At 32.2% G+C, this 22,929-nt stretch overlaps 4 protein-coding genes across 4 annotated transcripts; all 4 read right to left on the bottom strand.

The window, feature by feature from the left end:
* Window positions 1–1,185: 1,185 nt before the first annotated feature.
* On the bottom strand, window positions 1,186–3,041 carry PGO_092020 (translation elongation factor EF-1, subunit alpha; the record flags this gene model as incomplete). The annotated part of the gene is made up of 2 exons (XM_028687790.1): window positions 1,186–2,087; window positions 2,222–3,041. The coding sequence occupies 2 exons, from the start codon at window positions 3,039–3,041 to the stop codon at window positions 1,186–1,188; spliced, it is 1,722 nt and encodes a 573-aa protein (XP_028543591.1).
* Window positions 3,042–6,272: 3,231 nt separating this feature from the next.
* PGO_092010 (RING zinc finger protein) lies at window positions 6,273–8,135 on the bottom strand (the record flags this gene model as incomplete). The annotated part of the gene is made up of 1 exon (XM_028687789.1): window positions 6,273–8,135. One exon carries the CDS (start codon window positions 8,133–8,135, stop codon window positions 6,273–6,275), a length of 1,863 nt encoding a protein of 620 aa, XP_028543590.1.
* A 1,858-nt stretch (window positions 8,136–9,993) lies between these two features.
* Window positions 9,994–13,286, bottom strand: PGO_092000 (leucine-rich repeat protein; the record flags this gene model as incomplete). The annotated part of the gene is made up of 4 exons (XM_028687788.1): window positions 9,994–10,047; window positions 10,339–10,448; window positions 10,745–10,872; window positions 11,158–13,286. 4 exons carry the CDS (start codon window positions 13,284–13,286, stop codon window positions 9,994–9,996), a joined length of 2,421 nt encoding a protein of 806 aa, XP_028543589.1.
* Window positions 13,287–15,327: 2,041 nt separating this feature from the next.
* Window positions 15,328–21,993, bottom strand: PGO_091990 (calcium-dependent protein kinase 7; the record flags this gene model as incomplete). The annotated part of the gene is made up of 2 exons (XM_028687787.1): window positions 15,328–21,687; window positions 21,889–21,993. 2 exons carry the CDS (start codon window positions 21,991–21,993, stop codon window positions 15,328–15,330), a joined length of 6,465 nt encoding a protein of 2,154 aa, XP_028543588.1.
* Between the last annotated feature and the right edge of the window lie 936 nt (window positions 21,994–22,929).

The raw sequence follows: 22,929 nt of genomic DNA, 5'->3' as shown, positions 1-22,929 counted from the left end.
CGATGGAGCAGAAGAGAGGGAAAAGGAGGACCTAGTTATCGTCCCAAGTGCAATTTTATTCTCACATATTTAATCATTCATTTTTGTAAACTTCTGTTTCTGCATATTTTTTCAATACGTTTTTTTCCATACATATATTGTTTTACAAAACGAAACCTAAAAATAATTTTTTTTTTTTTTTTTTTTTTTTAAAGAAGCACCCGTATTTAAAACAGACTAACAAATTGGAACGACGTCACAATGGGTTACATGGCTCACGTCAATGCAACCAAGTTTTGTTCTGATATGTTTCATTCTGCTCGGTTCGGTTCTTCTCAGTTCGATTATTCTAGGCTCCGTTGGGTTTATCTTTTTTTGCATTTTTGCACCCCACCCGCAAAATACACAAACACACAATTGCTCCTAAGTGCAACACAAGTGTAAACTGATAATTAAAGAATTCTTATCTCATTTCAACGTGTATAGTGGAGCACCTGTTCAACCTCCTTTTTTTCATATCATATTTATACTGCATCATATTATAGTGCAAAAAGACGTGAATTTTTTTTTTTTTTTTTTTTTTTTTATTCTTTATCGTATTAAGTTTCATTTCTTTGGGGGTTCCTATTCAATACACGAAAAAAAGTCGTGAGAGAGGGTGGAGATATTCGAGATTAAAAAGTATGCACATACACATCTACACACACAACATGAATATGAACTCTTAAAAATTTAGATCTCTTTCCATTGTTCCTTTTGATCCTCTCCTCTTCCCCCCCCCCCTCCCCTGTCTCATACATTTCTATATGATAATGTTCCAAGTGAAAAAAAACTAACACAACTGGTACTCGTATGCAACACGGTAAAAAGTCGGAGTGCCATTTCTTCATGCATTCATGTGGACGAAAGTGTATAAATAAAATGGCTATTCATGATGAGTCATCTATATACATGGTTGGGATAAATATATATATATATAAACATATACACTTGTGCATATATAAACGGGTAAATTAAGAGCCCTAAATGTATACACAGCCACAAGGTGATCTAGCACCATGAATCGTTCAACTATTCCATAGCACAAGGTTGAATGATGCATCAATCCAAATAAAAAACAAACAAACATCCATGCATCCATGCATGCATCGAGATTGACACAGCAGAACATGTACCTGTGTGAAAAAATGTACCCACAACCTGACATTATGCCTTCAACTCAAGTATTTTTCCTATGGCTATGGTCTTCCCTTGGTCCCTCAGAGTGAACCTGCCAAGCTGTGGTAGTTTGTCATAAACCTCTATGCATACCGGGTTGGAGAGTAAAAAGTGAGCTGTCACAATACAATCATTTTTAATAAACTTGGGTTTGATTTTTTTTTTTTTTGATTTTTTATCAATAACTTCTAACATATCAACAAATTGTATTTCCTCACATGTTGTATGTGCATGGAAAATACAGAAATATCCTGCTGTTATAATTGGCTTGTGTTCAAGCAATTCCACAATTGCTACTCTGCCAATAAATTCACTAACTACCGAACATAAGTTAATCGAATCACATAAAACAAAACCTTTACTTATTTGATCCTCTTCTACTCCTAATAATTTGACTCTAACATTTTCTCCTGGTTTTGCATAAGGTACTTCATCTTCCTCTAAATAAACATTCATCACTTTTACTTTCACTTTATTTGGCATTAATATACAACTCATATTATTTCCATACAATGTTCCTGATTCTATTTTTCCAACTGCTATGATTCCGTTATCTTTATATCCTTCTAGAAGTGGAATTCGTAAAGGACCATTTTCATCCCATGGGGGTGGAGGCAAGGTATTCAAAATTTGAAATAAAGTTGGTTTTGATGTGTCATACCAACTTGCTCTTGAGTCATATATTTTCGAATTTTTGTCTGATACATGTTCAGATAAATTCTGACCGGTCAGACCAGAAATGGGAACAAAGTACACATCTTTACTCAAGTTGTATCCACATGATTTTATAAATGGCGTAATCTTTTTCTGAATTTCATCATACCTTCCTTCGCTCCAGTTGCATGTTGGGTCATCCATTTTGTTTATTGCCACGATGAGTTGGTTGATTCCTGAGGATGGGAGGCGTGATGTGAGACAAGAGCAGCGTGTAGACGTGACGTGAGACAAGTACAGCGCGCACACGTGTAAATTTAACTTAGACTCACGTTCTGAGTCACTTTAGTATAATAATTTGTGTCTTTACCTAAAGTTCTAGCAAGCAAGGTATGTTCTCTGGTTTGTCCACCCCTCTCGAAACCCGTTTCAAATTCTCCTTTTCGGGCAGATATGATTAGGACACCAACATCTGCCTGAGCAGCACCACTAATCATATTTGGAATGAAATTTTTGTGGCCAGGTGCATCAAGAATTGTAAATCGTCTATCCTTTGTTTCAAAGTGTGCTCTTCCAACTTCCACTGTTTTTCCTTTTTGTCTCTCCTCTTCATTAATATCCATAATAAATGCTAAAAACCAACTTTCCCTGTTTTTTTCCTTTGCCTCTCTTTCATATTTTTCAATCGTTCTATCATCCACATAACCAAGTATGTAGAGAATATTTCCACATGCAGTTGATTTTCCTGCATCTACATGTCCAATAAAAATAATATTTAAGTGATGCCTTGGATCAACCTGTGTCAAATTATTTTTTTTCTCTAACACCTGCTCTTCTTGCGTCTCTTCATTTTCTTTTGTTTTATTTTCTTCACTTTGGATATCATCTGCATATTCATCAATTCGTTCTTGATCATTTATAACCATTTTACTGATTTGATCTTGTATATCATTAACCGTTGGATTTTCCACATTCTCTGTCCCCATGGATGAAGATACATTTTCCCCATAATTTTCATGTTCATTTTCATGTTCATTTTCATGTTCGTTTTCGTGTTCATTTTCGTGTTCATTGTCATGTTCATTGTCATGTTCATTGTCATGTTCATTTTCGTGTTCATTCCCTTGGTGTGTCATTCCTGGGTAGTATGATGGGGCGTTCACATTGAACTTAAAGGGCTCATTATTCATCTGAAAAAATGTCATACAAGAAGGATGCAAAGGGGAAAGGTGCATAACAATAGTGTATATGTCCGGTGCACAGGAAGTAATCTATGCATTGTGTGTATGTGTGTATGGAACTCCACGATTATGCTTTCGGTCAGATGTTCAAAAAATACGAGCCCCACACATATACGAGTGGCTATTTGTTGAATAGATAGGAACCACGAAAGAATTGTAATGCGGGTAAAAATGGCTCCCACAATTCATGCAAAAAGTGTAAGTTGATATATTTTTTCATGCATTTTTTTTTTCACTACTAATTCGCTACGAATTCGCTACTAATTCACTATTAATTCAATATTAATTCTATATTAATTCGTTTTTCATATATTTTTTTTTTTTTAATTTTACATTTAAAGAAACGGGTGTACAGTGTGTGAAGATGGCAAAGGATTCAAAATGTTTCGGGTTCGTACACAAATGTGCATGGGAAAGAGGGAATAGTGTTGGGGAAGAAATAAAAAAAAAAAAAAAAAAAAAAAGGGAAAAATGGAACAATTAAAACTGTAGAATTGGTAATTGTATACGACCTATAGGGGTGCGAATGGATTTTTCTCGTATCTGCAGTACTGCTTCATTCGTTCCTCTAGTCAATCTCAAGGATGTACCTACGCTGTTGCACCTTCTTTCTTTGTTATTATTTCCCCTTTTTTTCGTTCTTTTTTGTAAGTAGCACAAAAGTAAAATAATATCAGATGTATATGGATATACCTATTTACCCTTCACTTATATTTTTTCGCTTCTTTACATCTTCGTTTTTTCGCTGTTTCGTGCATTTGCACTTTTCACGTTTTTCTCCTTTTTCTTTCTCAGTTCCAATTCACATGATGTTCTAATAGTATGCTTCAAATGAATTAAAATATGGGGTTACTTTAGCAAGTAGGGCGATGGGTGAACGAAACAATAAGTACGCTTTATGTTCCAAGATTGTTCTTTAAATATATATTATGCATATCTATCTATATGTGCCTGCTAAAGATATATATGTTCTATGTTTTCATACAATTTTTTTCTTACTTTTTCATACAAATTTTTTTCTTACGTTTTCATACAAATTTTTTTTTACTTTTTCATATACATTTCTTCTTTGTTTTTCTTTGCATCACTTTGCTGCTTCTCTTTGTTTATCCTTTTTTTTTTTTCTTTTTTATAGAAGTTTTTAATATTAAAAGGGATAGGTGCACTTAATAAAAAAAAAAAAAAAAATCCCCAAAAAAATGAAAGCATAGGGATGTGAAAAAATATAAATATAAAAATATATCCTTTGTAAAGTTGCATAACAAATTAGGAACCGTAAGCAAAATGTAGCAATGATGAACCTTTTGTTGTTTTTTTTTTTTTTTTTTTTTTTTTTTCCTATTGTTTTACCACGTATGATCTGTTAAATGTAAACAAAATGATAAAAAAAAAAAAAAAACGTATTCATATGAAAGCTTAAATTAACGTGTAATTTTTTTTTTTTTTTTTTTTTTTTTTTTTTTTTCGTTTCTCCATTTTTAAAGTCATAATATATGTTGATCTTCAGATTGATTCACTTCTTGATTATGCAAATTAGGGGTGGCAAGAAAAAACACTAGTAAAAATTGTAGGTCACTTGGAAAAAAACATTTCATTTTATATGAACACCACAATTGAATACTTTCTCTGTATTGTTTTTTTAAAATGTTTAAATTGTGAAAATATAAACAACATGCATATGAAGGGGGGGGGGGTGAAATGAAGAGTGAAAACATGGTAATGTAATACTACTTGGAACTGAAGAAACTTTAGCGTTTTTTCCATTTTCTCACGTTTTCATACACTTAAAGTAAACATGTATTTGTTAAGAGAAGTACAGTTTTGCAATACAGATCGTGGCACACCCACATTGGGGGATACATTTCAATCAGTTGGATATATGCACACATGGGTAATGTAATTTCCTAGAACCCAATGACTCAGGTAAAAAAGAAGAGGATGGGGTAATTCCACGTTACATGTCTATATTCCTGTGGCATTTCTTTTATGTACTGTCCATTTGAGCTAAGTGTACACACACATGTATATATGGATATATATATATGTATATACCAACTTAGGGGTGAGAACATGTATATCTAGGTTATATACTTATGCACACACTTGCATGTTACCATTTGGAAGAAAAAAAGTGTGTCATACCCAATCCGGGTCCCTGATCCATCGTGTATAAATAATACGTAAACAATTTGTATGACTATGCGAAATAAAAATCGACCGTTAGCACGAGGTAGGGTGGTATCAAAAACCTAAGGAAAAGGAAAGACATCTATCTTATTTATGGTTATACTTATCCTGTATCTTAATTGAAAGCATTTTTCTTTTTTTTTTTCTTTTAATATGGAATTTAAATTCGAATTTGAATTGGATATGCACCGAGGATGAAAAAATGTTGTGTGTGTTGCTTGAAAGCCCAATCGATATTCTCACATTTGTGCAAATATTATGAACATGTGTCAATTTCTTTGCGGCTCCTGTACTTCACTGAGATGTACTACTTAGATGACCACTTCTTTACGATTGATTTTTATTCTTTTTTTTTCTCTCATTTGTTAAAGCAATTATGGGGAGAAAAGTACCCTGTCTTTTTTTATGTGCTGTATAGTGAGAGACCCGATGTGAATAAAAAATTGTCTATTCTTATCATTTGTACCCCGAATTGGTATATATTCCATTTTGACATAATGCAAAATATGCAGCACTTGTGTGTGTGTGTGTGTGTGTTCTATACGTAATTGAATAAAAACACTATACCCAATTATGCTGGTTTATCGAAAAAAAAAAAAAAAAAAAAAAGGTACGAATATTTTATTCCTTTGGAGGTAAACAAAAAAGAATATGCTACTATCATGTCCTTGGAGGATGGTTTGGATAATTAAAAAAATAAAATAAAGTGAAAGAATTATAATAAAATAGAATAATATACATGGGAGCAAAAACGTGAGACGTTAAAAAAAGGGGGATCAAAAATGGCCATAGAATGGCAGTTAAGAGGGCCGTAAAAATGGGAAAAAAACTTAGTACGAGTAAATTAAACGGAATTATTCCTACAACTCGTCTTAAAAATGAAAAAAAAAAAAAAAAATACGTCGCACAATGGTCCATTACGAAATTATTTCTCCTTTTCAGCCATCTCAGCATGACTTTCCATTTGAAGAACATTAAAAGGACCTCACACCATCATCCCAGTGGAGACGCTCTCCATCGCCATTCAGTGGAAGAAAAGTACTTGACGAATATAATGATCAAAAAGAAGACGAGGAAGAGGAGAGAGGATAAAATGGAATCTAACATAAACAATCTATGAATCAAGGGGGAACGAGAATTGTCAAGGGCTAGGATACTTTTGTTTTTTTTTCTCAAAAAATATTGAGTTATACTTTCTAACCGTTCTGTCGTATTGGTAGTCTTAAACCATCTCCATTTTAAAATAGATCTTGAAATAATTGCACTACTTAGGGAGTAGGAAAATTTTTCTAGTTCTTCATTGGATGGTTCAGAGGAGGTAAGTTTAACGTTTCTAAATTTGCTATTAAACAATCTGATTCCAGCATTGCCAAATCGATTCAGTTGATACCGTATGCACAAGAGACAGATCCTTGAAAATATCACACAGGAGTAATAATTCACAGCATTGTATATATTATAATCAGTAGTATCACATGAATTGTTTATAATGGTTCTATACTGATCGTAATATAACGAAATTGAGTTTATATCATCTTCTAATTCGATTTTGTTTAATAATGCCTTTAATTTTTCCACTTTTTCCTTTCCCAAATTAATTATCGTTTTATTGGTAAGGACCCCTCCTCCTGCTCCTCCCTTATCAGTAACTTTGCAATTGTCTTCATAAATTTTATCAATTTCTTTACATGTTGAATTTCTTCCATTTTCGACAAAAGAAATATTGTTCCTATATTTATCATTCTGAAATGATGAACCTGAACTTTTTCCAACTCCATGGCTAGCCCTCAATAAGGAGTATTCAAATAAATTGAACGGTACCGTTTCGTCAAAAAGTGGAGAATGGCTAGCTATATAATTTTCATACTGAGGAAAATGTATTATATTGTACAAAATCACCCTAAAATTTGCAACACATTTTATACAAAATACTTGATTAATCTTACTTTGCTGTAATATCTTTACATGTATTCCATACATTTTGTCATCCCCATTTTCTCCTTTATCCTTACTGGACGTAATTGCAAATGTACGTTCGGTCGATATGAATTCTATAAGATTGATAAATTTTTCATTATATATATTTAAATCAAATACTTCTCCTGGGAAATATGGGCCAGATGTTAGTGGAACTTTAAACAATGGAATAACTGATGAATTTTTAATGGCATCAAATCTTTCTTTCAAAATTTTTTCCTCTTTATCTCTTTTCATTTTTTCCATTTCTTCTACTCTTTTCGCATATGTCAATGGATATTTCTCTTTTATCAAATCGGCTAATAGAATGTTAATATTTTTTTTATCTCCCATATTTGATCTACATAATGGACATGAATTATTATACTCTTTTGCCTTTTCTAAACAATCTCGACAAAAATTATGACCACATGGAATCGTAACTGGTATTATTAGAAGCTTCATACATATAGCACATTCCACTTCTGATGGAATATCTTCCCATTCTCTATCATTATTATTTCCTTCTTTATTTATTCCACTGTTCATGGTGCATTTATTACTATGGTGCTTCTCTTCATCCTCTCTTCCTTTTTTACATTTACCAAATCTGTTTATTAGCATATTTGAAGATGTATTTATGGGGACAATCTCCTTCCTCATGAGATTTTGTGACATCTCCCTCTCTTGGTTGCATTGATTCATATTATTGTTTTGACTCTCAACATTATCTCCATTTTCTGTTGCATCTTCATAAACGTTTGAGAGTTCACTGGCTACCTCATCGCCCCTATCGACGGGAAAGTTTGTAGCATCATTTACATCTCCATCTGCAGCCTCAAGTGCACTCCTTGCAAATTCCTCAGCTGCTGCACCTCTTTTCTCATTGCTGTCCATCATTTCAACATAATAAGACTCGATAACACACTGTTATAATAATTGGGTCTGAATTTCTCAATTATATTTTCATCTGGACCTACTCATTACTTCTCAGATGTGAGTTGTATACAATGAACTCCCCCTCCCCTTCTTTATATCTTTTTATTTTTTCGTCCTTTTGAAAAAAAAAAAAAAAAAATGTATCCCCCTTTTTTCCTTCTTTTTCTTTTGCACTAGTTCATTTCATTTGCATTATTTTATTTTATCTTTCTGGTTTTTTGTGGTTATTTTGTGGTTATTTTGTGGTTATTTTGTGGTTATTTATGATTATTTATGGTTATTTTATGGTTATTTAATGGTTATTTTTTTTTTAAATAATGTCCGAAAAAGAAAATAAAAAAAGAAACCCTCTGAGGCATTTTCACTCTTTATGGAATCTTTCGAAAAGAGAAAAGTTCATTTAATTACTGGGATGGGTTAAAAATGAATCACATAAAAGGTGATAAAAAAAAAAAAAAAAAAAAAAAAAAACGGACCACAAAAATTTGATTAGAAAAAAAAAAAAAAAATAAATAAACAAAAATAAAAAAGCTAAAAGTGCAATACATAATTTGAAAATTTTTTAAGGCGCACATTTTCATGCGTACGAGTTTTTTTTTTTTTTTTTTTTTCTTTTTTTGTATACATCCATATGCTTACGAACGTAGGGGTAAAAAATCATACATGCCTGGACCAATTTAAAATTGAAATTTAAGTTCATACATATACAAATATATATATATATATAAGTATATCTATTTAGTACTCCTTTATTTAATTCATGTTTGCGTTATGCATTCAAATAAAAATATACAGGTGGACAGAATGGGAACGGAAAAAAATGAAAACAGGAAAAAAGAGTATGGGATGTATTTGAGATGAGGAGGGAGCCAGGTAAAAATATTCATCATTCAATGAAGTTTTAAAATTATATTTTCACAGAACACAGAGTTAGCGGGGTATACTCATTAAATAAAATATTATATAACAGTTATATTACATACATATATATTATATCTAATGTTGTATATATTTATATATATACTAATAATGTGATGTTTTTTTTTTTTTTTTTTTTTTTTTTTTTCTTATCACACATCCTTTTTACCCCTTTATATATATATATATATATATATGTACAATTTTGTATGCATATTTTTGCCCTTGACCCATATTCTTGTTATATCCGCCTCTATTTTATGCATCACTGCAAATATTAAAAAAAATTGAAACTGATGTGAAAAATGTATGAATGGATTTGTTTTTACACACTTGTTAAAAATACAAAAAAAAAAAAAAAAAAAAAAAAAAAAAAAAAAAAAAAAAATTTTAAAAAAAAAAAAAATCATAAAAATTTAAAATAAAACAAAAAATGAAAAAAAAAAAAAAAAAAAAAAAAAAAATATAAAAAAATATTTTTTTTAAAAAAATTTTAAAAAAAAAAAAAAAAAAAAAAAAAAAAAAAAAAAAAAAGTGAAAAGGAACTTTTGGACATAAAAAAATTCCTTCAAATTTTATATTCAGCCATAAATGGAAAAAGACAATGAAGAAAAAAAAAGTCATATTCAAAAACTTGTTAATATAATTCAATTTAAAAAAAAAAAAAAAAAAAATGTAAAATATAAAGAGTCAGTTAAATAATGTTAAAAATAAATGATAAAAGAATAACATCACTATATACAAATTTAGTCTTTTCAAAATGGTGATAAAAAAGCGGAAAAAAAAATATATATATATATATATATATATATATACACATGTTAAAGATTAGGTGTGTGTGGTTTGTATGTTGCGAGGAAGTTGTAACTTTTAAAATCCATACACATATGATGATGTCCCCTTACTCTAGTTTGTCAACATCCGTGTATATGGATGTCTCAAATATTTTCATTTCCTGCGGGTAAATGTTAAAAAAAATAAAACGAAACAGTAAAGCAGCGAAACAGTAAAGCAGCGAAACAGTAAAGCAGCGAAACAGTAAAGCAGCGAAACAGTAAAGCAGCGAAACAATGAAGCAGCAAAACAATGATGCAGCAAAGCAAAGAAGGAGAAGAACAATAAAATAACCAAATAAATGAATGAATTCATATTAGTAGACGGTTTCATATGTAATGTGCAACTTTAACACTACAGTGATATTTTTCCCAATGCACCATTTGGACACATTGTTCTTTTTCCTCCGTACGTTATAAATGTGAACGCGCACAGAAGAACATCCAACTCCTATGAGTGCTTCTTCGCAAATCCGTCGGTCAACTGAACATTGGTAGACTCCCAAGTCCTTCAGTTTGGGTCCTGAAAGGCAAGCATAAAGAAAAAAAAAAAAAAAAAAAAAAAAAAGAAATATTTATATAGATAGGTACATGTGTAGACAGATATGTTACATGGATGCACGGTATGCATCCCATCTTGTAAATATAATATAGATCAAATGTAATAAATAAGTCTGGCACTTTACACTGCTAATAATTCTGATAATGTTCTTTTATAAAAAAGAGTGCTGTATAGTGGTTAACGAAAATTGTGTTTTTTTTTTTTTATTTCCCTGCGTTTGTGTGGGTACGTAATGAGGGAAAATTCCTGTTTATTACCTGATGGTATGTCCAATCCGTTCATGTTACAGAAGGAATTATTGACTTTCCAGCAATTTGAAAAATCAATTGATTCTAGATCCTTACAGTGCTTGAGAAATTCCCTGATGCAGAAATTGTCTACATTTCTATGAAACGGTGAAGGGACGAATTGAGATGTTGAGAAATCGACAAATCACAAAAGAGAAAAATGATTGACTGAATGAATTTCGTGTTGGGGGAGATTTCTCGTTGCAAAAGGGTCGAGGTGCAATGGGGGCAGGTAACGAACAAATCTGCATTTTTTTTTTTTTTGCTATTTCGATCACTTTTCTGCTTCTATTCACATACACACACTCCTCTCAAATAGATATTATCTATCACAAGCAGAAACACATGCATTATTTATATGCACACATCGCTCAATTTATTACTGTAGGGAGGCAATTTTAACCCGTCGCAAGCGGGTCATATTTCTTGCTACGAGCAAAATTGTGCCATTGTCCACATCGAGCGTTTTTGAAATATCAAGAACCCTCATTTGAGGAGAGTAAACACACACAGTTTTTATCACCTCATTTGATATTTTTGTGTCTGCTAAATTTAAGGCAATCATGTTAGTAAGGCATTTGAAGAAATTGGAAGATGTGTCATCAATGTTGCACCCTTTCAAATTCAGTATTTTTAAATTTTTTGAAATAATGTATAGATAAGAAATATCGCTCAACTGTTTCGCATTTGTTATTTCGAAACAAGATAAATGATTCAGAGGAGTGTCCAATTGAACGATTTCTCCAGATTCTTCAGAAGTAGTAACATGAGGATGATGTCCACACCACCCTTCTCCTTTTGTGGGAGTAGCAAAACTAAATAAGACCCTTAGTGTGTCATCAGAATGGTAATTCGATACATTGGCAGATGTTATATTGCCTAGATACAATTTTCGTAAAGTACTTTTAAAACGTAGGGGGTATATCCCATCGTGGCTAATTTTATAACAATTTCGAATATCCACAATTGATAAATATTTAAATCGATGCAAAAGAACCTTTAAGCTGGAATCTGTTATTTTGGTACAATTCCTTAAGCACAAAACTTTTAAGGTTTTATTAAATTTGATATTATTAGAGTTACAAAATAGATTAAAATGATGCGAAGTTAAGTGTGAACATCCTGATAGATCTAAAACTTCAATATTTTCAGAAGCATACATGGTTTTTATAATGCTTTCTGGAGGAATGGAATTTTTTAATGATTCATCATATATTAATTTTAAACGCAGAAATCGTACTATATCTCGAAATCTTTTATTTAGTAAAATCATATTTTTATTTTTCACATTTGATATGATATGTCTAAATATATCATCTCCCAGATGATGAAAAATATCGAATTTACATTTTTTAAAAATATTTTCATGTGCCTTTTTCATTTTCATTGCATTCCTTTTATTATTTTCGTTTACTACATTTACAGGGATGCACACATTTTTCTTTTTTACTATGCATGTATTGTACATGTTTTTCTTCTTATCCTCTTCGCTCATTATTATTTTCTTCATTCCTATAGCACTATCTTTGGTAGGGATGATGGTTGAACCATCTTTTCTGTTTTTCACATTTTTGCTTCCATCCTTCTCCTTGTCCTCCCCCACAGTTGTTTCATTCGATGAGTGCAAACAAGACGTACTTAACTTATTGGATTCTTTCATTCTACTCATAATATTATCGTTTTCTATTTTGTGACTTATTTTATTATTTCCTAAAAATTCCAAGTACGATTTATTATCAAGCTCTGTTCTGCTCTCTTTCCATTTTTCGTTCTTGCCAGGTTTTGCAAAAAATTCCTTATATGCATTATATGACATGGAGGAATTGAACGCAGGGGGGTGGGTGGGAGTGGCACAAGACGCTAACTGCCTCTTTTCACCATTCCTTTTTATTCTTTTTGTCGACAGAAGAATATTGTTTATCATATTGTCTTCTTCTTTTTCGCCCAATAAAATATTATTCTTTCGTTTAAAGCTATTAGCAATATCTTTTATTTCTTTCTTAATGTCATAGTTTTCATGTGCGTTTTTAAACAACCTTGGAATTAGGTTTACATTGGCGTTTGTGTGGGGAATTGTGTTGGGGAATGTATTCGCGATTGTGTTGGGGATCGTGTTGGGAATTGTGTTGGGGATTGTATTGGGGAATGTATTCGCGATTGTGTTGGGGATCGTGTTGGGAATTGTGTTGGGGATTGTATTGGCACTTGCATTGACGCTTGCATTTTTCACCTTCTCTTCCATCTCTTCCTTTTTTTGGGGTACACTTCGCGGGGTGAAGAATATGTCTACGCTTGGATTTCCATCGTCATCCTTTTTCTTTCCACCCCTTTCTTCACCTATTGTCGCATCCACCTCCGTGAATAATGACCAAATGGACTTTTTTTTTTCCTTATCTATGATTATTTTTTCATTATTTCCAAAAGTGCTCCTGCTGTTCTCTTTTCTCCTCTCATCATTTTCCTTTTTCGCTCTGAACAAATTAGCTATATTCAACTGTTTCTTATCGTTCATCCTGTGGATGTGTGTGTTTCTGATTAGGTTTGTGGAATTTATGCCTTGTGTTGCCGTTGTTCTAGTTCACCTATCACACTTATCCCTTTTTTTTTTTTTTTTTTTTTTTTTTGTTTTTAATTTTTCTGCTATTTGTGTCACTCCTTTTTGTCACTTCTTTATGATTCGCTTCCATTTCCCTGTTGACGCGAAAGTGACACAGGAGTGTGATACACAGACTTAACATACGAGATATGCATTTGTGATTGCTGCAAGTTTACCAACACGCAAGTATTTTAATTCCATATGCATTTAAGCTAAGGAATTGTATCTCTCTTCGTTATCCAAATTTTGAAACGCGCAGTAAATATGTTGTGGGGAAAAAAAAAAAAAAAAAAAAAAAAAAAGAAGTATTTGCCAAAAGGGAACTGGAATCTTACACACCTATTACTGCAATGTTCAGAAGGATTTCATTAAACGTGAATATATTCAATTTTATAATGTCTCTAAATGAGGATACTTAAAAAAAAATATCCATACGCACACGATAATCCATGTGCCTTTTCTCAATATCTCCTTCGTGTAATTGAGAAAAAGCTAATTGTGTGTGCTTTCAAAAATTGAAATGCTGAGCTTTTCGTCTTTATTTTTGAAAAAGCAAAAACCCTGCGATTTGGTTGAAAATGCTGATATTTTGCCTAATTTTCCACTTTATTTTTCTTCTCTTTCTTAATATGTGGAGAGGATAGAAGTATCTACCTACTGTTAAAAGAGAGTTCCCCTTTATTCGTGTATCCCACAATCTTGTGTGTATAATACATACATTAATGTACACACAAAAGCACTTGTTTACCACACATATGTTAATATTTTTTTTTTTTTTTTTTTTTTTTTTTTTTTTTACTCCCAATTTTGTACCTGTCTTAAAAAATACTTTTGCGCGAATATGCGCGTATTTCTTTGTCCAGTTTGAAAAAACGGCAGCAATAAAATTCTCTTCATTGGAGCACAACACAGGCATTACATTTATGCTTACGTGTATATATATAACATTGGAAAGTGAGAGGAAAAAAAAAAAAAAAAAAAAATATATATATATATATATATATATATAATAGAACGAAATAAAGTGAAAATATAAAATAATTGTATGCTCGCAACACTTGAATGGTTCCCTCAACTGGGACGTGATAAAATGTTTTCAAAAAGGGATAAAAAAAAAAAAAAAAAAAAAAAAAAGGTAAAATAAAAATTCCAAAAAATGGTATACTAATTGTTTGTGCATATGTGTTGTTGACGGAGGCCAACAAAAGCAGGGGGGAAAAAAAAAATAAACACAAACAAAAACTCAAACAAAAACACAAACTCAAACACAAACTCAAACACAAACAAAAACACAAACAAAAACACAAACAAAAACATAAACTCAAACACAAACAAAAACATAAACTCAAACACAAACATAAACATAAACATAAACACAAGCATAAACACAGGCATACGTACGAAGTGTCACGAAATAAGTCATTTTGTTTACTTCTCTTTTCCCCTTGCACGCTTAGGAAACGTGCACACATCCATAATACACTTTGGAGATGTCAACAATTTTTATCCTCCCCATCGATATGACCATCTGGTATGGACAGCCAATATTTTTTTTAAGCTTTTAAAAATGGAATATAGAGAAAGGTTTGGAAACGTGAATTTATATCTTATTTTTGAGGGGGGGGGGGGATGATGGGTATCTTCAATTAAGTATTGCATCAAAGAATCAAGACCTCCAGCAACATAACTATTCCTACTTCTTTCTTCACATTTAGAGACATTTATAAGCACATGGGTTGAAAGAAAAGGGGTAATCATATTTGTCCCCATTTTTGCCTCCATTTTTACCTCCTTTTTTGCCTCCTTTTTTACCTCCATTTTTGCCTCCATTTTTACCTCCATTTTTGCCTCCATTTTTACCTCCTTTTTTACCTCCTTTTTTGCCTCCATTTTTGCCTCCATTTTTGCCTCCATTTTTGTATCCCTTTTTTTCCTTCACCCCCTCAATAAAGTGCAATTACTTCGAGTTCAAATCAACTTTAACATTTTCATCTTTATCAACCTGAGATGAAGAGACAATCGGGGGATTGTTGTTTCTATCATTATTCTGCATGTTGGTCTTGGGTTCCGAACCTGCTTCTTCTGTAAATTGGGAACACTCCTCCTTTATGTCACTATTTGATATTCCTCCACCTTGACAATTTTTATTTTCGACTTGTTCAGTTCCGTTTTGAGATAACCCATTTTGAGAAGTCCCATTTTGAGAAGTCCCATTTTGAGAAGCCCCATTTTGAGAAGTCCCATTTTGAGAAGTCCCATTTTGAGATGCCCCATTTTGAGATGCCCCATTTTGAGATGCCCCATTTTGAGAAGCCCCATTTTGTGTCGCTCCATTTTCCGCGTGTGCTTCTTCCTTCTCGTCAGAAATGGGGGGATCTTTTTTTGTCTGACAGCTATCGACTTTTTCAATGACATTCTCTTTTAACGGTGCACCGCTGTAGGGAAGTGGTATAACGGGTTCATCATTCGAATCGTTATTTTCACATATAATGTCTTCTTTATGAAAACTGAAAACATTTTTATTTTCAGTTTCCTCATTGTTTTTTTCCTCGTCTAAATGGAAAGGGGGATACTTTGGAATATTAAAGGTGCTAACACTAACATCTTGTAAATTTAGAATATTAATTTCTTCATTTTTATAAATAAAAGAATTTTCATTAATAACAGCAGTTGGGTTTTTTATCCATATATGTTCCAACGCTTCATTGGCTGATATTCTTTTTTCAACATTGAGTTCTAGTAATTTGGAAATCAAATCTTTCGCAGATGACGAAATGCTTTTCCATATATAATCCTTAAAACTGAGAACATAATTTTTCTGTATATTCATTTCAGTATTTTTATTAATTGGGAATGGTAACTTACCGCTTAACAAAAGGTATAATATAATTCCAATAGACCATGCATCTACTTTGTGATTATAGCCTTGCAATGTGATAACCTCTGGTGCAACATAGGCAAGTGTTCCACATGGTTCTTTTAACAATTCGTTAGGAGCACAAAGGGTTGATAATCCGAAATCTGTTAATTTAATTTCAGCATCTCTTGATTTATCTGTTAATAAAATATTTTCTGGTTTTATATCCCTGTGTATGATTCCACATCTGTGTAAATATGCTACTGTTTTAATCAACTGAGTAATAATTTTATTTGCATGTATTTCACTTAGTCTCGTTTCGGTTAACAAAAAATCATATAATTCTCCTCCTTTTACCAATTCCATAGAAATATATAAAGTTTCCTTAGTGTTAATAATTTCTTTTAAATAAATAACATTAGGATGTCTAAGTAGTCTCAAAATAGATATCTCACTTCGTAACAATTCTTTTTCATAAATAGAAACAGACCTTTTATCAATCACTTTAATCGCAAATTCTGAATTGGTCTGTTTATTGATTCCTCGATATACTGTTGAAAATTTTCCTTGTCCTAGTTGTTCATGCAATTCGTACAAGTTGTATAAAGTATTTTGCTTCGTTGTTGAATATAATGCTTGTAGCCATTCTTCTCTCTCTTCATATGTATTGACATATAGATTTCTTTTCTGTGTTTGTTTTGTTCCCTTGTGGCATATGGAAAATCCATACTTATTGATATTGTCATTCTTTGAAATAACTTCTACATAACATCCTTCTAAAAACATAAATCCTCTTGGTTTTAAATTTTTCTGTTTATCATAATAATACAATAAATTATCAAATAAAATATAATATCTTGCCTTAAATTGATGCAAATGTTTTCCTATTTTGTATAATATTCCTTCCTTTAATGAATTCTTCTTTATCATATCTAAACACTTTTGAAAATCAAAATTGCAATAAATACAATTGTAGAAGTAGCAATGTTCACACTCGCAGTATTCACACTCCATGGCAATTTTGTCTTCGTTCACACAAAATCGAGGATACCTTCCATGACAATTGGGGCACATCAGAAATGGTCCTTTGCAATTCGGGCAGGAGTACAGGTTTACGTCCTTCACATGCTTTTTTGTCAGCTCGTGTTTCTTTTTTTTTTTGACTTCGTAAGGTAGAAGTTCGTTCTTTCCTTCGGTTGGCGTTTCTTCCAGTTCCTTTGCCACCTCTTTTTCGGCCTCTCCTTCTGCCTCTCCTTCTGCTTCTCTTTCGGTCTCTCCTTCTGCCCCTCCTTCTGCCTCTCTTTCCGATTGTCCGTTCTGCTGCTCACTTGTGCATGCCTTCGGGTCTATTTTTACGCTTCCACTCTGCCCCTTCTCCATATTTTCTCCATGTCTTAAAAAGCTACACGAGGCCTTTTTGCCGCCTTCGTTGTTACTTCCCATCAGTTGTGATGATGGTAGTTTTATCTCCTGCGTCTCATCGTTCGGTTCATTTGCCTTCGAGGAAAATGTCGATGAGACCTCCCCTGCATGACTCTCAGCTTTCTTGGAACATAACCCTAGTTTCTCAAGCAAATCCAACTTATCCAAATTCTGTAACTTCATGCTTAATAATCCTTTCTTAATTGCTTCGTTAATTGATAATGGATTTTCTTCCCTTTCTAATTCGATTCCACTGGTTTGTTGATGGATTTGATTTCTCTCCATTTGTTCAACCTCTTTGTTGAAGCCTTCTTGGTTTGTCATAACCTCTTTTTCGGCGTGCTGCTTCTCCTTTTGTTCACTCATCTGTTCATCTATTTTTCCTTTCTCATAGCAACATCTACCTCCCATAACAACTGATAATTTTTTCTTCTGCTCTTTAACCATTTCATTTGTGAATCCATTATTTGTTAGATACTTTTTTTTCTTTTTACAATTATGTGAACTATTGGAATAATTTTTTATCTTTTCAATGTTTCTCTTGGCTTTTTTATATTTCTCTTTGCTATGTAAATTTCTCTCTTTGCACACATCATTAATGTTAAAGCTAATTTTGGATGCTTGAATGAATTCCACAATTTCTTTGGAAAATATATCATTCAGTGAATTTGTTAGTAAATTAAAATCACATTCATAACCTCCTTTATTTTTTATATCTTCAAGAGTCATCACCATTCCCCCTCCATTTCTGTCTACACAATCCATTTTTCTGCTATTCATAAATGCTGGAATGTCTTCCTTAATGCCATTCATGCTCAGCGTGTTCTTATTCTTTAGCATGTCATTAAAGCATTCAGCAATTTTTCTCTTTCCTTCTAATATTTTTTTTTTCTCATTTTCTTCTTTATCTTTTCTATCAAGATTGCACTTGTCATTCGTGGTGCCAGCATTCGTGGTGCTAACATTTGTGGTGCTAACATTTGTGGTGCTAACATGCGTACTACCAACATGCGTAATGCCAACGTGCGCGGCGCTTTTTTCCGGTTCACAAAATTTGCTAAAGTTTATATCTTCTTTTTTGATCTCACAAGCAGCTGTATATTCTGGTAAACCTGGAGACTCCGAAATAGCATGCGTTCCGTTTTCTCTTAGTGAGATAAAAACTTCTCTTTTTTGGTTCCCGTCCTTATTAATGTCGCTCTTGATCCTATTCGACAGTCCAATTAGAGGACTCTTTGGAGGCTTATATTCCATATCGTCACACGATTCTTCCCTTTTCGAGTTCGAATTTTTTTCCTGATTTCCTAGTGCCGTATTTTTCTCATTAGCACTTATCTGATTGCCTTCTTCGTTAATCCTCACAGGACTTGCATAGGGTGGGCACTTCTGATTTCCAGAATTTCCGTCTTCCACTTCTGTTACATTCTCTACCTTCCTCTTCTCCATCTCCACCTTCTCCTTTTCACCCGTGGCTTCTGTGCTTAAAGATTCATTCCTCTCCCCGTTCCCTTTGTTTAATACGGAAAAATTGCCCACTTCATTTCCATTTTCCATATTCCCATTTTTCTCACGCATCACTGATTCGTCTTTGTATTTATTAGCATCTGAGTGGGGAACTTGGGGGTTCACATACAGACGATTCTCACCTTTTTCGCGACTCTGTCCCTCTTTCACGCCTTCTCTTTCTTCTCTTTTTTCACGTTGTTCATCATGAAGTTCTTCTTTTCCTGTATCCATTTCTTCTCCCTCTTCTGCTTCGTCTCCTCCATGAAGCTGATTTTCTTCCCCCTCGTTTTTTTCCTCCTTTTCTGCCTTTTTTTCTTTCAAAAAGTTCACACACAAGTTATCATTAACGCAATCATAATCAGGGGCCTGTATGATAAAAAGTTGCCTGATTTTGAAATACAATTCTTCGGTAATAACTTCTTCATTTTCATCAATTTGTTTACTTTTAAAATTTTCTGATTTGATGACAAAGTTACTTATGTAATCCCTTCCATAAAGTACATTCCCTTGTAATCCCCAAATGTCTTCGTGCAAACAGCTAAAAAATATATATAAAAAAAAATCATACTTATAAATAATACTTTTAAATTGTATAGATGTTATTTTATCATTATCAAGAAATTCACATTCTTCTAACATCATGTCTACTATTTCATCAACATCTACATTTTTATCTGAAAGATCATTATTTTCTTCATCATTTAATATATTTCTAGCTGTTTTGGAGGGAAGAAAGTACTCCAGTAAAAATAATTTTTGTTTTTTCTCTTTTTTTTCTTCTTTTTTGTAAATATTCATATCACTTCTATTATTATAAGATATTTTTTTTCTTCCTTTTTTTCTTCCATCTTCCTGTTCTTCATTTTGTGTTCTTTCATGTTCTTCTGATTGAAATTCTTCATGTTCACTTTCCGTACTAACTTCTTCAACGTCTTCTTCTTCATCTTCTTCTTCTTCCTCATCTGATTTGTCCTTTCGTTGAGGTGTATTTTTCTCGCGCGTATTTTCTTTTCCCCTTACTTTAATTCGTTCGATGCTTTTGGATGCACACTTTTTTTCAATAGAACCTTCTTCCCTGTATAGTCCCATCGTTTTTTTTTTCTTCTTCTTCTTCTTCTTCTTCGTTCTCTGTTTATTCTTAATCAGATAACCATATATACTAACAAAAGAATCTGAGGTGCTCCTTGAATAACTTCCTACCCCATTTCGTTGTTCTTTATTTGAACTAAAGCTGTCAATTTCATCACTACTCATAAAAGAATTCGTTTCGTTGCTCGTACAGCTATCACTAGTTGATGACATAAATCTATTATTATTCTCATTTCTATAATTGGTTAAGCATCTCGTACTTTTTTTTTTTGTTCTGTTTTTTAGGTCTTTTTTTTTACGTATATTTAAATAATCTATATGGTCGTTGATAGATGCATTGGAAGTACTACTGGATGACGTATTGAAATTGTCATCACTTTCACTCTTAAATATGGAACATCTTTGTGGTGACTTATTATCCTTTTCTTTTTTCGATATCTTATCACTATTGTTCAACAAGTTATTATCTTCATAACAATCTTTTCTGATATCCTTTATGCATTTTTCTAGTTGATGTTTTTTCTCTTTTCTTATTTTTTTCGCTAATTCCCTCATATTTAGAAGCTTGTTACGATTCTGTAGGCGCCTTTTCTGTTTCAGACATTTGCTGCAATTCGTTGTACCGTTCGCAACATTCACGCTTGTGTTATTTCCATTCATGCTTGTACCATTTCCATTCATGCTTGTGCCATTTCCATTCATGCTTGTGCCATTTCCATTCATGCTTGTGCCATTTCCATTCATGCTTGTGCCATTTCCATTCATGCTTGTGCCATTTCCATTCACGTTTACATGCCCATTGATGCAATGTCCCTCATGATTGTAACTAAAATTGTCTACATTTTCATCATCAGCAGCAGCATCATTGTCGCTATAAACATCATCATTGTAACTGTTGCTGTCATTGTTGACATCATCATCATCATCATCCATATAATTATGTCCATTATTGTATGCATGGATATCTCCATAGTTGTTCCTATAATGGTGTTCTACATTTTTATCATTGTTGTATTCATCATTGTTTATGCTATCATAATAAGAATTCTCCTTATCCTCTGTATCATTAGGATTTTCATTTGAATTGTATTCATTATCATAATAATATTTTTTTCTTCTGTTTTTTTTATTAAAAAAAACATTCTTCAATTTATGAATGTAAGGAATATTTGATAACATTGCAACCATTTCAGATTTCTGTATATATCCATCTGAGTTCAAATCGAAGATATCAAACAGCACACTTATTTTATCACTTTTTGTTCCCCTACAACATATGGCAATGCCAATTATAAATTCCTCAAAATCTATGTAACCTGTATTTTTGAAGTTAAATTTTAAAAATAATCGTTCTCCCCATAATCCTGGTAGAGGGAAAAATTGAAGAAATGTCTCCTTGTCTATTTGGCCAGATGCAGATCTACTTCCTAATTCCTTGAAAATCTGGAAAAAAAAAAGAAAGCAATAATGAAAAAAAATATATAATAAGATCCAAATTAATACAATAATACAAGGGATATATAAAAAAAAAAAAAAAAGAAATAATAATAAAATAATGGTATTCTGTCCATTTTGTAAACATACAGAATATTGCACAAAAATTGCATTATGCACTTGGACTTGGCATAATATTCCATTTCTTACCTTCTTCAAAACCTCTAGTTCATCCGTTTCGAATTTTTTGCTACATATTTTAAAATTTTTCTTTTGATCTTCCTTTTCCTTGTCCTTCTCTGTTTGGATACCCATTTAAAAGCCAGATGAAAACGTAAATCTTAAGTACTTGTTTTGTGTTAAATATTTTGGAAAAAAAAAAAAAAAAAAAAAAAAAAAAGACACATAAATAAGGATTTCGTGTAAATTCTCTACACAGAATTGAACTATGTACAGAATAGAACTATGTACAGAATAGAACTATGTACAGAATAGAACTATGTACAGAATAGAACTGTATATAGAATAGAACTATATACAAAAATGAATTAATAAAATATTTATCGTTAAATACAAAAACAAATAAATTTAACAACAATTGATAACAAATGATTATGTGTTGATTTTCTGTTTAAAAATTAAAATTTAATTATGTATTCAGCGATGAAATACGTTTTTGTGTATGTATTTGTTGGCATGTACCCTATTGTGCATATTCACATCCACGCACAAAAAGTGGTGAAAATTTACACAATCATTAAATTATGCATATACAAGCAATTGTGTGTTTTAGTAAACTAGGTGCGAAGCTACAAAATGGTATATGACAATCTAGCACAGAATTAAAAAACGATGAGTGAAGTGCATCACAATTTGTTGAATTCTAAGAACAAAATTTAATACTCTATTTTAACCATTAATCACTTTTGCAACAATTTAGAAATGCTATACATCGATTCACGCGGGTCGCCTCCTCGCGTTTGATGTCGTTCAAGCGTCCGCGTGTGGAAATGTGCAAATGAGCAAACGTGCAAATGAGCAAACGTGCAAATGAGCAAACGTGCAAATGAGCAAACGTGCAAATGTGCAAATGAGCAAATGTACTTATATTCACGTGTTCATATGTTCATATGTTCAAGTAGATGTAGGGAAATGCAAATGTGAAAGAATTAACAAATTCATATACAAGGGATGTATACAAATGTATATATCCAATTTTCGATATTTAAATGTAACGAAATAAGTCCGAGC

Source organism: Plasmodium gonderi (genome assembly GCF_002157705.1).
Source record: "Plasmodium gonderi DNA, contig: Chr09, whole genome shotgun sequence".
In the NCBI taxonomy this organism is placed as follows: domain Eukaryota; phylum Apicomplexa; class Aconoidasida; order Haemosporida; family Plasmodiidae; genus Plasmodium; species Plasmodium gonderi.
The sequence above is the reverse complement of the archived record's forward strand: the minus strand, read 5'-3'. Positions and strand labels throughout refer to the sequence as shown.